Below are 15,403 nucleotides of genomic sequence, written 5' to 3' on the forward strand. Positions count from 1 at the left end.
TTGTTTGATAGTTTATTGGTTTTGAGGTTTTTTCTTCCAGAATTCCACTACACCTGATAAACATGACAGATGGTTTTGGCTATGAAGGCACTCTACATAATGAACCGTCTCTGACCTAGCATTTACAAGTCATTAGCTCCAGTGCTGAAGTGGGATACAAAATAAGGTGCTCATTGTCAGCTGATTACCAAGTCTGAAATACTAAACCTCAGGTATTCAGATGCACCAAGGAGAACAAGACCTCCTATGTAAGAGTACTGTATCTACAATGTAGTAATTGTAGAAAGATTCCAAACAATAATTAAACCATTCGATATGTGTTCAGTCACATCACTGATAATATTAATCATCTAGAAAATTAACCAATCAATTTAAGATTTCAAAATGTGGAAGCAACTCATGATACACCAGCTTAAGTTAACAGTAACAGCAAGAGATAATTTCATACTTGTAGATTAAAAAGTGGAGTAACTACTTAATTTGTGAATTACACATAAGAAATAGCAAGATGATAAACTGATTTTTTCCAGGAAAGTGGAGCCTCTAAGTATAAAACACAGCATCAAATATTTGCTAACTGAAAGCCATCTAATAACCTAATATAATTTCATCTACTAACATAAATACTGTGATACTGGAATATTAATCTTAGTATTCAGAAACCTTATCTTTAAAATGTAAAAACCACATATGCTATTTGCATTCTAATGGATGATCTGATAGCATTTCATGATACAACTTGGAACTCAAAATCTTTATAAACTTCATATGAATTCTTATTTCCAATTGACTAAAGATTCACCAACAGACCAAATAAGCAACTGAACTCTGTTGCCACTTTTTTTTTTTGTAATAATTTCTCAACTCTTACGCACAGTTAAACAGCAGCTGCAAATAGCACACTGTGTTCTACCAGTATTGGAATTTGAACAAGAAGCCATATAAAAGCCGACAAATCTTGATCTTGAGGAACAGGTACATATTCAAGGGAACAGGATGTTAGCCATATAGGTACTCTGGATTGTAAATGCTACTGTAGGTTTGGTGAATTGCTTGGTAAATACAGGGAATCCTGATGGTACCAGAATAAGGTGGATGCTGTTGTGGATGTCATTAGTTAATCTTTCATTTTGTGATCCTATCCTGAACTGTTCCTTCAGCTGCCACTGCTATCTTCTAGCAGCTTCTCTGCAGCCTAGAGTCCTCAGAAAATGCAAAGAAAACCCTGCAAAAATGCACCTGCTCTGCAAGCATCAGAGTGACACCATGCAGACAGAAGTCAAAATGGTAAGCAATTATCTATATCCTCCACCGATGAGATGTGCATGTATGATGCTGAAATGTGAGTACACACAATACTGTACAGGCTCAAAGTGCTACTGTGGATTATCAAATGCCAGCAATCTGGGCAATACTTAACTGAAATAAGAAAAACAAAAGCCCAGGGGAGTCTGAGCACTACAAAGGATAAATAAAATCCAAAAAGATATCTAGGGAAGACAGCAAAACAGGAATTATACAACTGAAGGCAATTTCTTCCAAAAGCCTAGAGAGAAGAAACAAGAACAATTTTGCTGGAAGTGAGTCACTGTTATAATTACAGAACAGTTATTACAGAAGTAGACAGCAAGTTAAGTATGTACTGTAGTACAATCAAATTATAGCAGAAAAGCCAGTATCATTATAAAATGCATTTACATATTCATGTTACAGGAGAAGGAAAGATTGATTCCACTAGAGGGAATTCACTTCTATGGAAAGAACACCTTTTTTCCCCTCCCAACCAGAAATATAAGCACATCAGGGAGTTTAGAGAGTAACTGTCAAAAATGTTTGAGAGTTGCTTGAGTTACTATTGTACAAAAAAGCTCATGATGACCTAACTTTTCTAGACTAAGGGAGGGTTATTTCCTGCTTACACAATTTGAAAAGTGTAACTAAAAAAAAAAAAAAAAAAGAGAGACAACTAAAAAAACTAATAGGAAATAACGAGAAAAAAACTGACTAGATGATGACAGAAATGCTAATTCTGAAAAAGCATAAACTGCTTGATAGTGCTGTGGCTGCACTTTAAAACTAACATTGTGTAACTGACTTTAGACAGCAATGCTGGGAATGCAAATATGCAGTATTTTTGCTAATTTTAAGAAGAGTTTGACTTCTTTAATATATCTAATATAATTAAATTGTTTTCCAAAGTAGAAAAAGATCAAGTAATCTATTTTTATTCCTCCTACACAGTACTTTATAAAACGCAAGTCATAATACAAGTCATATACAATATTACCATTAATATTAATGAAACCTAAAGTAAAAATGTAAATAAAGAATCACATTAGCATATCTCTTATCATTTAATTAAATATGGGTTTAGTCAGCAGAAGGAAAACAAGAGCTGTTTTAAACCTGCAGATATATATTGTGATTCTACTGGACATGTAAGTCTTGTAATTCAGATTTCCCCCACCCCTCCAGTTGCTTCTAATGAACATAACTAAAAATAAGTAGCAAATAATAACTGCAAAAGACGATACATGTATCTTAAAATATGAGAATTCAGTGAAAATTAGCAGAATCTTTACTTAATGACTGAAAGCTGAGTTAAGGCACACCTCCTGATACTGAAGGCAAATATGTAGCAAAAAAAATTCTCAAAAAAGTTGGGTTGCTGTCTTGTCACTTCTTTTACAGGTACAACCTCAATTTTAAAATGTCTCTGTAATTATCTTTCGTATTTGAAACGCCAACATCTTGATAGGCATCCTAGAAATACTGTAGATAAGAAAACCTTACAAGTTACTTGTTCAAGAAAGGCCAACCTAGTGTTCAATTTACACACCCTATAAAGAGTTATGTAGATCTTTAGATGACTTCAGCTGAATTAAAGTGAGAAGAGTTTTGTACATGTCTGAAGGAAGAACCCATGAAACCTCAATTGCTCTTACAAGAATTACAGCTCATTAATGATAAGTCAGATTCTCCTTTAAAAAAATCATATCATTAGGATGAGTACTTACAAGCATCTTTCCTTTTTCAACTTTGATATTTTCAGCTGTAAGCCTGAAAAGTGGAAAGCAAAAAATACATGTTACAGAATTCTGATTTTAAAAAAAAGTGTGAAACAATAAACTAACTCTCCTTTTGCCAATGACATCTGCAAAAGAGAGAAAAAATATCAATAATTTGGAGAGAAAATGGTTCATTCTGGACCTCTTGTGAGTATATTCTACAGGATCTTGTAAACAAATATAGCTATTATATCTCTAGGAAATAAGAGACTTCTTAAACAAACAAGCAGATTTCCACTTAAACGGGTATAAAAACACCTTTGTAAAAAACCACACAAAAATACCAAGCACTGTTAATATATTTCCATTGACTATGCCTACATAAGTAGCATAAAATATGTTCTGTGTACACATTAATGCGTAATACTACACTTGAAACGTAGCATCCAACCACTGAACTGAAAAATTTATTACAATGTGTATGCAATAAAGGAAACATCAAAAATACATGACTCAAGGATTTAAAGCACAAAAGGACAACATACTCTATTGGAGGTATGCTACCAGGCCCTCTCAGCCAAAGCTTCTTTAGAACATCTTACGGTTGAACTGAGGAATAGTATTCCCCCTGCAGCCCTTCTCCCACTAAGGCCCACACGGTACTAAATGTGTTTGCAAACCTTTTTACTTCTGCACAGAACACACAACTGTTGGTTTCTGCAGAATGGGCCAGCTGACAGTCCAGCCAATCTGCTTGCAAAGTTTTGGGGGGGTGGGGGGGTGTGCAGGGACAGGAAGATAAAGGTGCTTTACATATGGCACTGCTTAACAACTGGGATGCAGTGTTATGGAAATTTATGTGATACTACCTGCACATAAGCCAGCCATTCCTATTCTAAGTAAGTGGTCAGAAATAGTCAGACTCCAATGGTATAACATTTAACATGTAACGTAACAATAATTTCCTAAGGTCATATTTTCTTCAAACTATATAAAGTTGGGAGCAACTTCGGGTTTCAGGTAGAACATAAGGTGTCTTGTATGCCTTCTTGCAACAGCATTTGTCATTTAGGTTAACAGTATAAACTTGCAAAACCAGAACACTTTGAAGAAAGCTTCTGACAATTTCTAATTTAAACCAAAACACATACCCTATACTACATCTTACTATAGAAAATGTAGGTTAAGGCAGTTAACAGACTTCTTTTTTCTCTCCCCTACTACAATCAACTGGGAACAGCTCAAAGGGGAACACAACTTGCTTGAGAAGGTTTACTCTTCAGGCTACTCACAATGTAACAGTCAAGCCAGCTAGAGCCTCAGTAAATGCTACAGACTGCTACAAGACGCCAGTGAGACAATGAGATACAAATGCACAGACACTACTTAAGAAAAAAAAAAGTTATTAGGAAATTCAGCAAGATTTCTTTTATCGCTAAGTGTTCAACACCTCTGAGATGTTGTGTTCTATCATGCAGATCAGCATAGAAAGAGGGTTTATTTTTTTAAGTAGTTGCTATTCATCAAGTCAATTAGGCATCTGCAATTAGAACCCCTATAAACCGTGCTTTTAATGCTGCTCCACGCCCATTGGAAGGAATGAAGCAGCACAACAATGCATCTCCTGTATGAACAGGCAGTCTGTTCAGCAAGTATTTAGGATTGTAACATTGGCAACCTGAGCCACAAATTGAAGAGGCAGCGCTCAAAAGGCCCAGTACTGTGCTACAGGTAACACTATCTCCCCTCTCACCTGAAATCAGGAGGAACCAAACTAGTTACTTAAAGGCTGCATTTTTTCTTAATTCAAATGACTGCAATGAGAAGGCAGGAAACCAGTTTGTTACATTTATTCAAGAGCATTGAATTACTACATCACACGCAATCTCTCCCTTTTGCTTTTCCAGAGCACTGGGAGGTTTAAGCATACTCATTTAAAGAGCTTTGCTTTTTCAGATTTCCTTATTTAACATTGTAGTGAGCACATAAACTTAGGTGGTACTACACTATGTACATTCCCAATTCAATTTTATCTTGCACACAATATTTCTGTGGAGTAGGCAAGCTGCAGACTATATAAATCTCTTAACTAGAGCTCATAAGTGCTTTAGTAAATGACACTGTCCCCATTAAAGTGATGTAAACTTTCTTTAAACTATCATTAGGCAGATTAATGAAACAGATAACACTATCTTATGAAGCTTGCAACTTATTACCTGTAATATTTCAATTAATGGCTATGACATTTCCATTCTGATGAAATTTCAAATGCATTAAATGCATTTTCTTAAAATTGACAGTGCCTGGAAAGCCTGCAGTATCTTTATTGCTGAAGTTTTCCTGGAATGGGTTGGACAAGCTTCTGTCGACAATGACACAGACATAAACCTACCTTAAGGGTATAGAGATGGGCTAGATGACCTCCTAACATCCCTTCCAGCCCTGCTGTAGATAATTATTTACTTTTGAGGAGCTTCCAGCCATTTCCTTTCCTACAGCAATCTATCAACGACAACCGATTCCCTCATAATTGTCTCTGCATCTGTGACTACAGGCTTTTTCCCTATCTACTGGTATCTTTAGTTTTTCAGAGGTAAGGAATAATTTAAAATAAACTGGCTATTTCTTGTACACAAAACTCTCCTCACATTTCTATGTTGAAATATGTTTCTTCTTAGTATAGAGCTTTAGGCTTGAATTCATCCTCAAGAACCATGCCAGTAAGACCTACATGCAGCAAGTATCCATATAATTATTTTGAACTAGATGCAAGTATTAACACCTGCAGAAATTAGTCACTTTCTAAACAGCATTATTAAATTCCTTTCTAATTTGTGAGCACTACGCAAGTATCCCACACATTCTGCAGGTAGGAAACATAAGTAAATATCGTTTTAATGACCATTATTCTAGTTGCTGAGCACATCTGAATTCCATGAAGAGTCAACTGATGCTGACCATGCCCAATGGAGACTGGGTTGTAGGAGTCCTAACCATTGTCACATAATGAATTTAAGGGAAAGCGATAACTATTTTGCCTGTAGAGTGCCAAAATTCTGAATTTTTTGCAAATGATCAGCTTAAAAGAATAAGCAGCTGTGTTTGTTTAGCCAACGGTGGAAAAATACACCCTTTACAATATAGTACTATAAAAATTCAATAAAATCAATTTCAAACTGTTTGAGTTTGAAGTGTTCTCTAGTCTAAATTCTCTCTATATATACATATCGTAAATTGTATAATACGCCTGACCATTTCAAGCTCATGTGTCATAAATCCTACTTTTCATGGATTTATAATAATAAAAATGCCACCATTACAGTGTTCAGTACATTCTGCACTGTACATGTAAAAAGCTTTTTCTCCAACTACTAACATTCCCTTAATCCACCTTCCACCACCTTTAAAATAATTTTTTGCTGACATTTAGATTGGAAACTCATGAGTCAATTTTAATTCTTATTTATAGACTTCAGAAACAAGCAAAGTCCAGGCAAGCCTGTGTTTGATGTTTCTAAAATATCTTCCAGTACCATTTTCTATAAGAGGATCCCCACCTTTTGAAAAAATTAACTATCCTTCAGGCATGTCTTTGATGTTATCATGGAAGACCTAATTTTACCTAACACGGTGTGGGACATACTGACAAAGGGCTAGGCATGAAAAAGACTGCCTAGTGGCAAAATTATCTGGCCACACCCAGCATGCATTCTAAAGAGTATCTTCATTCGCATAAAGAAAACCAAAACTCTAAAATCACGTGCTGCACATCCCAAGAAACTAGAGAAGGGGTCACTTAACATTACCCTTTACATTAGAGCTTTTTGTTTGTTCAGACATGCCACAGATTGCCAGATCCCATTCTGTCAGTACTTCCACATTTATCTGCAGTTGACATCACACCCACACCAAAAAAACATTAATAATTTTTTAAAAAGACAAATAAAAAGAAAAAAAACCCAGAAAAAAGTAATTAAAAAAATAGTAAGATTTTTTTCTGTTGTGAAACACAATATAAAGTTATATTTCATATGGTTACACGTACTTTTTTAACATAACAAAATGCTACTATCTGGTACATCTTTCAGTTGCCAAACTGATAGTTTTGTTTGTTTGTTTGTTTTTTGTTTGGTTTTGTTTTTGGGTTTTTGTTTTTGTTTTTTAATTACTAACACAATGTGTCAAGGCCCAGTGTTGCAAATTGTTGAGTCAAGACTTTTAGCGGCAGGTATGAAACATCTATACATTATAAAACAATCCCCCACAGGTTTTTTGCAATTAGGAAGTGATGATATAAATGGACCTAAATGAACAGACCTGGAACTGTTTAGAGGCTAGTGGAAACGACCAAGGCCATGGAAATAGTCTGGCTACAAAGATCCACTAGCATGACTAAAGCTCTTAATTCACAAAATCTCACCTGCTTTTATTCCAGCCTAATAAATACTGCTTCATACATAAGGATATGCTTGTTGGAAGATTCAAATACTGTTCTACTTCCATCTAAAAGAATGGATTGTGTGACTTAAGATTAGTAGAACAAAATGTTACCTTCTTATTAAGTACTTGTAACAAAGCATTTTATGAATATTACTTGTAAAACAATATTATAAGAATGTAAATACACGGTGCAATAATTCGTCTTTACTTTGAGTGTTATTAATTTCCTGCACTACTGAAGAATGAACAGACACTCATAGCAAAACTGATATCACAGGTCACAAAATATAATGTAAGAATAAGCAACTATCATAAATTTTGTTGAGAAAATTTAGAAGGCTAAAAACTGAAGAAATGCTTCTCTAATACTAACTTGTAGTGGTATTTTGCACAAGTTAGGGAAAATAAACAATACATTAAAATGGCTTGTATCTGAAGTGACTAAAACCAAAGAGAAAAGAAAAAATTCCATTGATTAACTTGATCTGGAAACTTTGAATCATAATCCATTAATGATAAAGTAACATTTAAATACCTCCTAAGCAAACACAGATCCCACGTAACATTGTGTTACTTTTTTTTTTCACCGACCTAGCAAATCGTTTATACTTGTTGATAGATTAAATCTAATCCTGTTGACTGGGCTTAGGTAGTCAGTCTGTAAGGATCATTTGCAATTATCCAACCAACTTTCTGCATAAGACATTAAAAATCTATTCAGTTCCATGCAGACTGAGCAGTACTTTGGTTCAAAGTTTTCCTGTGGTAGCAGCCAGCCTTCTGTGAACCCAAACTTTAACAATTTACCTTGTACTTCTTTATCATGACATTCTTTCAGTTTGGACCACAAGTCCTTGAAGAAATCTCCTGTAGGTTCTGCAGAACTAGGGCTCCCACAGCTTCCTCCAGATGCATTCATCTTGCTTTTTTCTGCTCCCAGCTTGACTTATTTGCAGAACTGGCAGACTCTCACACTTTAAATTTTAAATTACATAGTTATGAAGCTGTTTCTGAAGACAGGTGTATGCCTGTAATGACAGATCGACAACACTTATGCTTGCATTTATCAGAGTATAACTTGCAGCCATGGATGAAATACAAAGCTTACTGCCTATCCTTTGTACAACTTGAGTTGTACTTATATACTAACAGTCACCCTGAAAGTGTGTAAAATGCTAAGTATTTTGCTACAAGTAATTATAAACTAACAGAATTCCTTCCCCCCTCACCAGCTTAAACAGCTATCAACTCAGAATTAGATTAAGAGGCTTAGGTCTCTATTCTTTTCCTATGTAAAGCTACAGTTAAACAGAAATCCTGCTTTCCAGAAGCAACTCATGCTTCCAAAATCTGGCTGTTACCGAAAGTGTTTGTCAAAAGTTTTATCAGAGATTTATTTGTGTATATACATCCTTTACATAAACATGGATTCAAACAACACCCTTCTGCAAAGTTCACATCCCCCTGAAGTCTTCATGATTCTACATTGAAATGACTCCTACTCACTGATGAAAAGGAAATAGGAGAGAAATGTCAAATTTATAAATGTCCAAAACATTAGTATTTGAGAACTATCAAAGTAAGATAGCTCTGTCTTACAAGCCAGACTGCCCTACACAACTCAGAACTATCACAGCATAATTCTTATTTGTATTGAAGGATTTTTTAACACAGATGATGCCCTCAGGTAAACTACACAGGAATCATGGTACTCTGATCTGGGTCTGAGCCAAGGTAAGATTCAATTCTATCAGCACTGGTGTCCAACATTGAAATATTCATGTAATCTCTCTGTCCTTCAGTTCCCTCTGTGTGAAACTGGTCATTCGAAGTTTTCCCTATTTTTATGTAGCCAATTTTAAACAAACATTTTTGAATAGGGGCTGTGTCATTACCAGGCTGACATAGCTATCTCTATTGCTCTGTAATATAAATTACAGCAACTAAGAAAAAAACAAAACACTAAGGTGTTTTGTGCAATTCCTAAAGCAGCGGTCTGAGCAAGCAAACCACAATGTCTGTACAGACAAATAAAAGGAGCAATTGACTCTCAAATTTCAGACACAAATTACAGTTGTAGTTCAGATGATACAAGGTCTACAATTAGTTAAGAAGCTGCACTCCCTATCTTGACAGCCTTCAAGCAACTTGAAACTATTTGAATGCAACTGCTGATTTAACTGGTCCCCTAGATTCACCACGATAAAATGTTCGGTTCAGTGGTCATGACCTAGTGTAGGGCCTGGAGGCCTTGATTCTGGTCTCCTTTCTCCTGTCTCTGTGCACTGTCTTAAGCAAGTCACTTTTCTTTCTGTTTGGCTGTCTTTAAAATAGAATAAAAATAATGGAGTAAATGGACAAAGCGTTATTCTTAACAACACGGGATCACTTGAACTGTATTTTTTTCTCTAGTATAAGGATACTTAAATGCCACAGTAATGGAGCTGACAGAACACTCAGTATAGGTAGTCCCACATTTGCTTTAACACTCTGTCCATAGAAAATTCAGTGTCATTTCAATACCTGGTTTCAAGTTAGCAAATGTTGTTATATTAAATGAAGTCCTTAATACAAAATAAAATTAACTTTTCAAATTAGCCAAGCCTACAATTCTGCAGCAGAAGCTGAACAGTAACCTGCTCGCATCTTTGCAGCTGAAATGCTCTACTTTGTGTACAGTCACATCAAGCTATCGTACAATGCTTCTTTGTGGAACTGATTGCCTAGTGACATTAGGAACATCTTTTAAACTCTTTTCTGCCTTCAACAACAGTATTTTAGAAACTATTTTTTTCTCTGTCAAGTGCTAGCGCAGCGAAATCAACAAACTTACTATCACTATCTTAGATCTGATTATGTCAGGTGAATAATTCTAAAGAAAAGGGCATCTGAATCTAGAATTAGTGAAGGCAGTCCCTAGCGGGTTTTTTCGGGTTCTTTTTTTTTTCCACAAAGATGAGCTTTAGAAAAAAAAAAAAAAAAAAAAAATCACAAAACTTGCTCAGAGTTTCTGCAAATGATTAGGATGTCAAATGAATACAAACAGGGGAAAAAAGGAGCAACACGTTTTTCCAAGCTTCACCCACTTCAAGATCCCGAAATGATACATTACTTTCTACAGGTGTTCAACCTGCCTTCAAATAGAGTGCCCCAAACAGGTGCTCAACCAGAGCCTTTGACAGGTCTGGGCATTTGCACAGGTGTAAAAGGCATTCAGTGATGTCAGCTTATTAGCTCGGTCTTCAGTCCTAAGAAAGGATTCTCCAGTCCTTACGAAAAAAACATCACCCGAGCTGGATGTATGGGCACTTTCAGACAGAGAGGGAACTGGAAGCTGCCTGAGGGGGCGAAGGAAGCACAATGCCAGCCCTCTCCCGACCGGCGCCGTTCTCAGGCAGGGCTTTTACTCCTAGCCTCCCGACCAACCCTTTCACGAAACAACCTAAACATATATTTCTATACCCCTCTTCCTTCAACCACTAACTCCCTTCGGCATCGTAAGCCTTTGCACAGCTTCCTAAATGACAGCCTTCCTACGCACACCACCAGCGCCGGCAGTTAGCACCGATAAAGCACTGAAGCTGTTTATCGGTATTTGTACTCCGCTGACAGACACACATGGCCTCTCTGTGATTCTGGAGCGGACAAACCTTCCTGAACCCCTGACCCCCACCAAAAAGCCTGAGCATCAGCTGCTCCTCCAAACTCAACTCTCCTGTACCGCCCAGAGGTGCTTTTTGTCTTTTTTTTTTTTTTTTTCCCTCTTTGCACAAACACTATACAGAAAACTCACTCGTAGGGCACGCCGGGATGCTCTGAGAACTCCTACCATGACCAGCGCCCGAGAGCTCGCCAGGCGGGAGCAAGCCCCCGCGCTCCCGCCACCCCGGCCGCCCGCCAGGCGTGTCACGTCCAGCCCGGACGGCAAAAGGGGTGGGCATGTCCCACACGTCCCTTCCCCCGAGCGGCAGCCAGGCCGGCCGGAGCCTCCGAAACGTAGAGACCGGGCAGGCGCGGACCGCGCCCCCTCCTCGGGGGCTCCCGGCGGGCGGAGGGCCGGTGTCTGCAGCGTGCCCCACGGGAACTGTGGGCCGCGGGGAAGCCCCGCTGCCGGCGCAGACCCGTCCCCGGAGCGGGAGCGGCACGCTCGTGGCCGTTACCAGGCGGCGGCGGCGAAGGGAGCGCGCGCCGTTACCTGGTTGGCTGCCGGCAGCTCCGCGCGAAACGGCGGGAAAAGGGAACGTCGGGGCCGAGCGCCTTTCCTGCGGAGGGAGGCGGAGTCCGGCCAGTTCTCGCGAGGCTTCGGCACTGCTCTCGCGAGAGCGGGACCGCAAGGGTCTGCTGCCCCGGGGGCTGTCGTCCTGCCCGGCGGCGGTGGCGGCTGCCGCCTCCGACACGCGTTCAGGTGCCGCGGGCTCCGCCATTTCAGACACCCACCGCGTCCGACAGGCGTTGTCCCAGCCTGCTTCCTCATCCTGTGACTGGCCTGACGTTCGGGATTTCCACAGAGAGCATCCAGGAGAAAGGCAAGGGCATGAGCCAGACCTTGCCAGGTGCCACAGTTAAGCGTGGCAGCAGGCGTAAAACACTATGGAAAAGCAAGGGGGGTGTGAGAGAGCCTGGATTAAAACAAAGGCTGCCCATGCAGGGGGAACCTACCTGAAAGAAGTATTTGCTGGCTTAGATGTAAAGATCTTCAGGATACGCTGCTGGGGCAGAAGTGGCCTTGCTAATATTCAGGCTGTGCTGCCAGATCTACCCTTTGCACAGGATTTGTCTTCTGCTGACTGCTGGGTTTTACATACATAAGACTTACTTGTAACGCCCCCCGCCCCCATGATCTTAACAGATTCCATGTGTTTGTCGTTAATTAGCATACAGCAGAACACCCTAGGACATATTTTAATGTTTTATATGAGTATGAAAACCGGTAGGCTCATATAACTAGTATGGCATAAGGCAGCTGAACTTTTGTGTCACTTTAGAGACTTCTACCAACATATTTTTTTTGCCCAAAATTGCAGGTTAATGTTCTTTCATTCATTGGGACCAACCGTCCTGCCTGCCGTGAGATAAACCCCTTGACAGTTAGTTTGTAGTTCTTTTCAGTAATGAAATAGAAGCAAAACACAGCTTTTCGCTATTCCTGTTCTGCCTTAACACAATTCCATGGGACCGTTTTGGCATGTATAGGAACACTTGCAGAGACAGCGTAGTGGCCTGATTAGAAGATACAACGGTGATCAGTTTGCAAGGGCCTGTGCTACAAACACATGCTTTCTAGATTATTAATAGCAGTATGAAAAATTTAGGTGTTCAGGTATTTGGTAATTGTTAGTATCTGTTCCACTTTACTCTTGTTAGATTGCTCCAGTCTCCAGAAAGTATTGTAAATGTGGCACTACAACATAAATAAAGCGGGATCTGAAATACTATTTCAAAATTTCTGAAATATTTTGAAATACCATCAGACAGTCCAAAGTGACCTGTGATTAAGTAGGCTTTACATCTGTTGTTCAAATTTGTTGAAAATACTCTTGGTTTCCCATCAAATATGTACCTTGAGTTTTTAAGTATTTTGAAAAAGCTTGTGGTTAACATTTCTGGTCATTCCTCACCATTGTTTAGCCACTTATTTTTCACGTGAAATAAAATAAATCAGTGTTCAGTAGCTCAGCAGCAGATTACTTTCATCGTAAGTTTGATCCATTATCATATCAGTACACATATGGTAGAACTAAAATGTTATGGAAGAAATGGTCACAATAGGTTATGATAAACGCTCTACTAGTCTTCTTAAATAATGCCCGTGGGCAGCTTTTTATTCTACTTTTGAAACTTCTATAATCTTAAAGTTTGTGGTGTAGGAAAGTAGTAATTTTCTCAGAGTTAAGAGGAAGAGATGTCTTATATATATACACAATCTGATAAGTAGCAATAAAACAGCCCTCTTGCCAATTATTCGGGTATTTTACCATAAACTGTACCTTTCTTTCTATTTATAGGAAGCACTCTGGAAAATAGTTATATAATCCATTTTATTTCCCCATAAACTGTGTGAGCAGTTTACTCTCATATTCTCTCGTTGAACTTTACAGCAGTATAAATCCATTGACTTCTATAGTGTTAATCTTATCTACTCAACAGTAAGTGATAACGGATTAAGACCGGCAGTTGAACTTTGTCTCCCTTAGAAATTTATTTGATTTTATGTATCCCATAATCACATACTTGGCCACCAATTACTGGATAGATCCCTGGCTCATTAAACATACTAGGAAACTACTGAAGAGTCTGATATTCCACATTCACTTGTATTGGATGTCTTAAACTGACTTGTCCAACTGGAACTACATCTCATTCATCTCATAGGAGTAAACACACACACCTAGACAATAAAACTGTGGGAAAAATGCTTCACCATTGTTGCACTTGAACAGATATGAAACTTTCTATGGTGTCATGGCTCATGTCCAGATTTCAAAATAACCCTTAATACAGCACATAAAACTAGGTGACAATACTTTTCCATGAGCAACTCTGCAAAAAGGGAATCTAATTTAATCCTAGCCCACTTTAGACCTGGTTGGTCTGAAATGTTTAATCTTACTAATAGTATGTGAAGCTGATGATTTTCTATTATACTTTAGGGATAATGCCTTCCTTGTTAATGATTGGATTATTTACCAGTTATATATAAATCAGCTGATGACTGAGTTTCCATTGTAAGAGTACTACAATGTTGCAGCACAGATAAAATAAAAATTAGCCTTTAGCTCACACACACACACACACACTTTTTGGGAGGTAGTACGGAGGCTGCATCAGTGTTTCTAACCATTCAGGTAGGAGAAGCTGACCTAGCTCGCTGCATATATGTACAGAATAAAGTTAAAAGAGATTAGTAGAAAGCTTACATTTTTTACTTCTATTACCGTAAATTTGGATGTAAAGATTAAAACCAGCTTTGAATGACACTGGGGAACTCCAATTTAAATATTTGAATTGCTTTAAACACCATGGTAAATGTATCATTCTTCCTGTATATATAAATAGATACATACATATATATCTATATATAATAGTGAAGTTCTAATTTATTCATATGATATTTAGTAGATAGCACATACACATTCATGGCCAGTGTGCTCACAACCTCCTTGACTTGCAGATCTGCATTTAGGGATATCTTTAAGAATATCTTGCTTAACTCTCTAGTCATGTTCATTTAATGAACATTATGTTGCAGTTGCCAATGAGGACATGAAAGGAGCCCAACATCAGATGCAGCAAATAAAAGCATGTGGCACAATTCAGCTGCTACCTAAACAGGATTTGAGCTGGGAGTGTAGGAACAGGCAGTCCTCTCAATGGTATGATTTCTTACAGCTGGGAGGACACACAGAGCACACCACTGCTGTCTGGCACAGGTAGTTGCTTTCTTTGGAAAAATAAGGAGGAGCCACTCCATCACCCCCACTAGTTGAATGTGATTCTTCTCAAGCTGCTTGCGTAGCCACTTTTGAAATCGAGCCAAGATCAAATTCCCTGATGCCAGTAACATTGTTCCCTTTAAGAAACCCTCTTCTTTGAAGTGCTTTCATTGCTTCTCATCTGTAGTCAGAAACAGCCAGGATATATTCCACTGAAACTCTCAGGTCTTTTAGAGAGCCTTGATTGGGGGGGGGGGGGGGGGGGGGAGCAACCTGAGGGGATGCTGTTGCAGCACCCCAGTGCAGTCTTCCTGGTCCTCAGACTCTAAGCAGCAGCATCTACTTGTGTTGGCTGCAGACGGAAATGTTTCTCAGGTTAATTTGAACAGTCTGAGTAGATATGCATATTTATCTGAGCCTTGGGAGGCTGTTTCAGGCTTGGAAGGCTGAAGTAAAAGTTTACAGATCTGCGTACAAAATCATGCCACCTACCTTTTACTGTAATGAATGACAAAATTCAGG

At 38.5% G+C, this 15,403-nt stretch overlaps 1 protein-coding gene across 3 annotated transcripts in view; it reads right to left on the reverse strand.

Annotated features, from left to right (window-relative positions):
* RBBP8 (RB binding protein 8, endonuclease) overlaps positions 1-15,133 on the reverse strand; it is a 43,466-nt gene extending 28,333 nt beyond the window's left edge. Inside the window, exons 1-3 of one of the 3 annotated variants that reach the window (XM_080380585.1) lie at positions 11,644-15,133; positions 8,256-8,476; positions 3,018-3,060 (exon numbers count right to left, since the gene is read on the reverse strand). In XM_080380585.1, the coding sequence (XP_080236711.1) occupies positions 3,018-3,060; positions 8,256-8,367 (155 nt within the window). In that variant the 5' untranslated portion in view covers positions 8,368-8,476; positions 11,644-15,133. The other 2 variants (XM_080380586.1, XM_080380587.1) reach the window with 2 other exon arrangements.
* Between the last annotated feature and the right edge of the window lie 270 nt (positions 15,134-15,403).

This window comes from Falco punctatus (genome assembly GCF_963210335.1).
Source record: "Falco punctatus genome assembly, chromosome: 3".
In the NCBI taxonomy this organism is placed as follows: Eukaryota; Metazoa; Chordata; class Aves; order Falconiformes; family Falconidae; genus Falco; species Falco punctatus.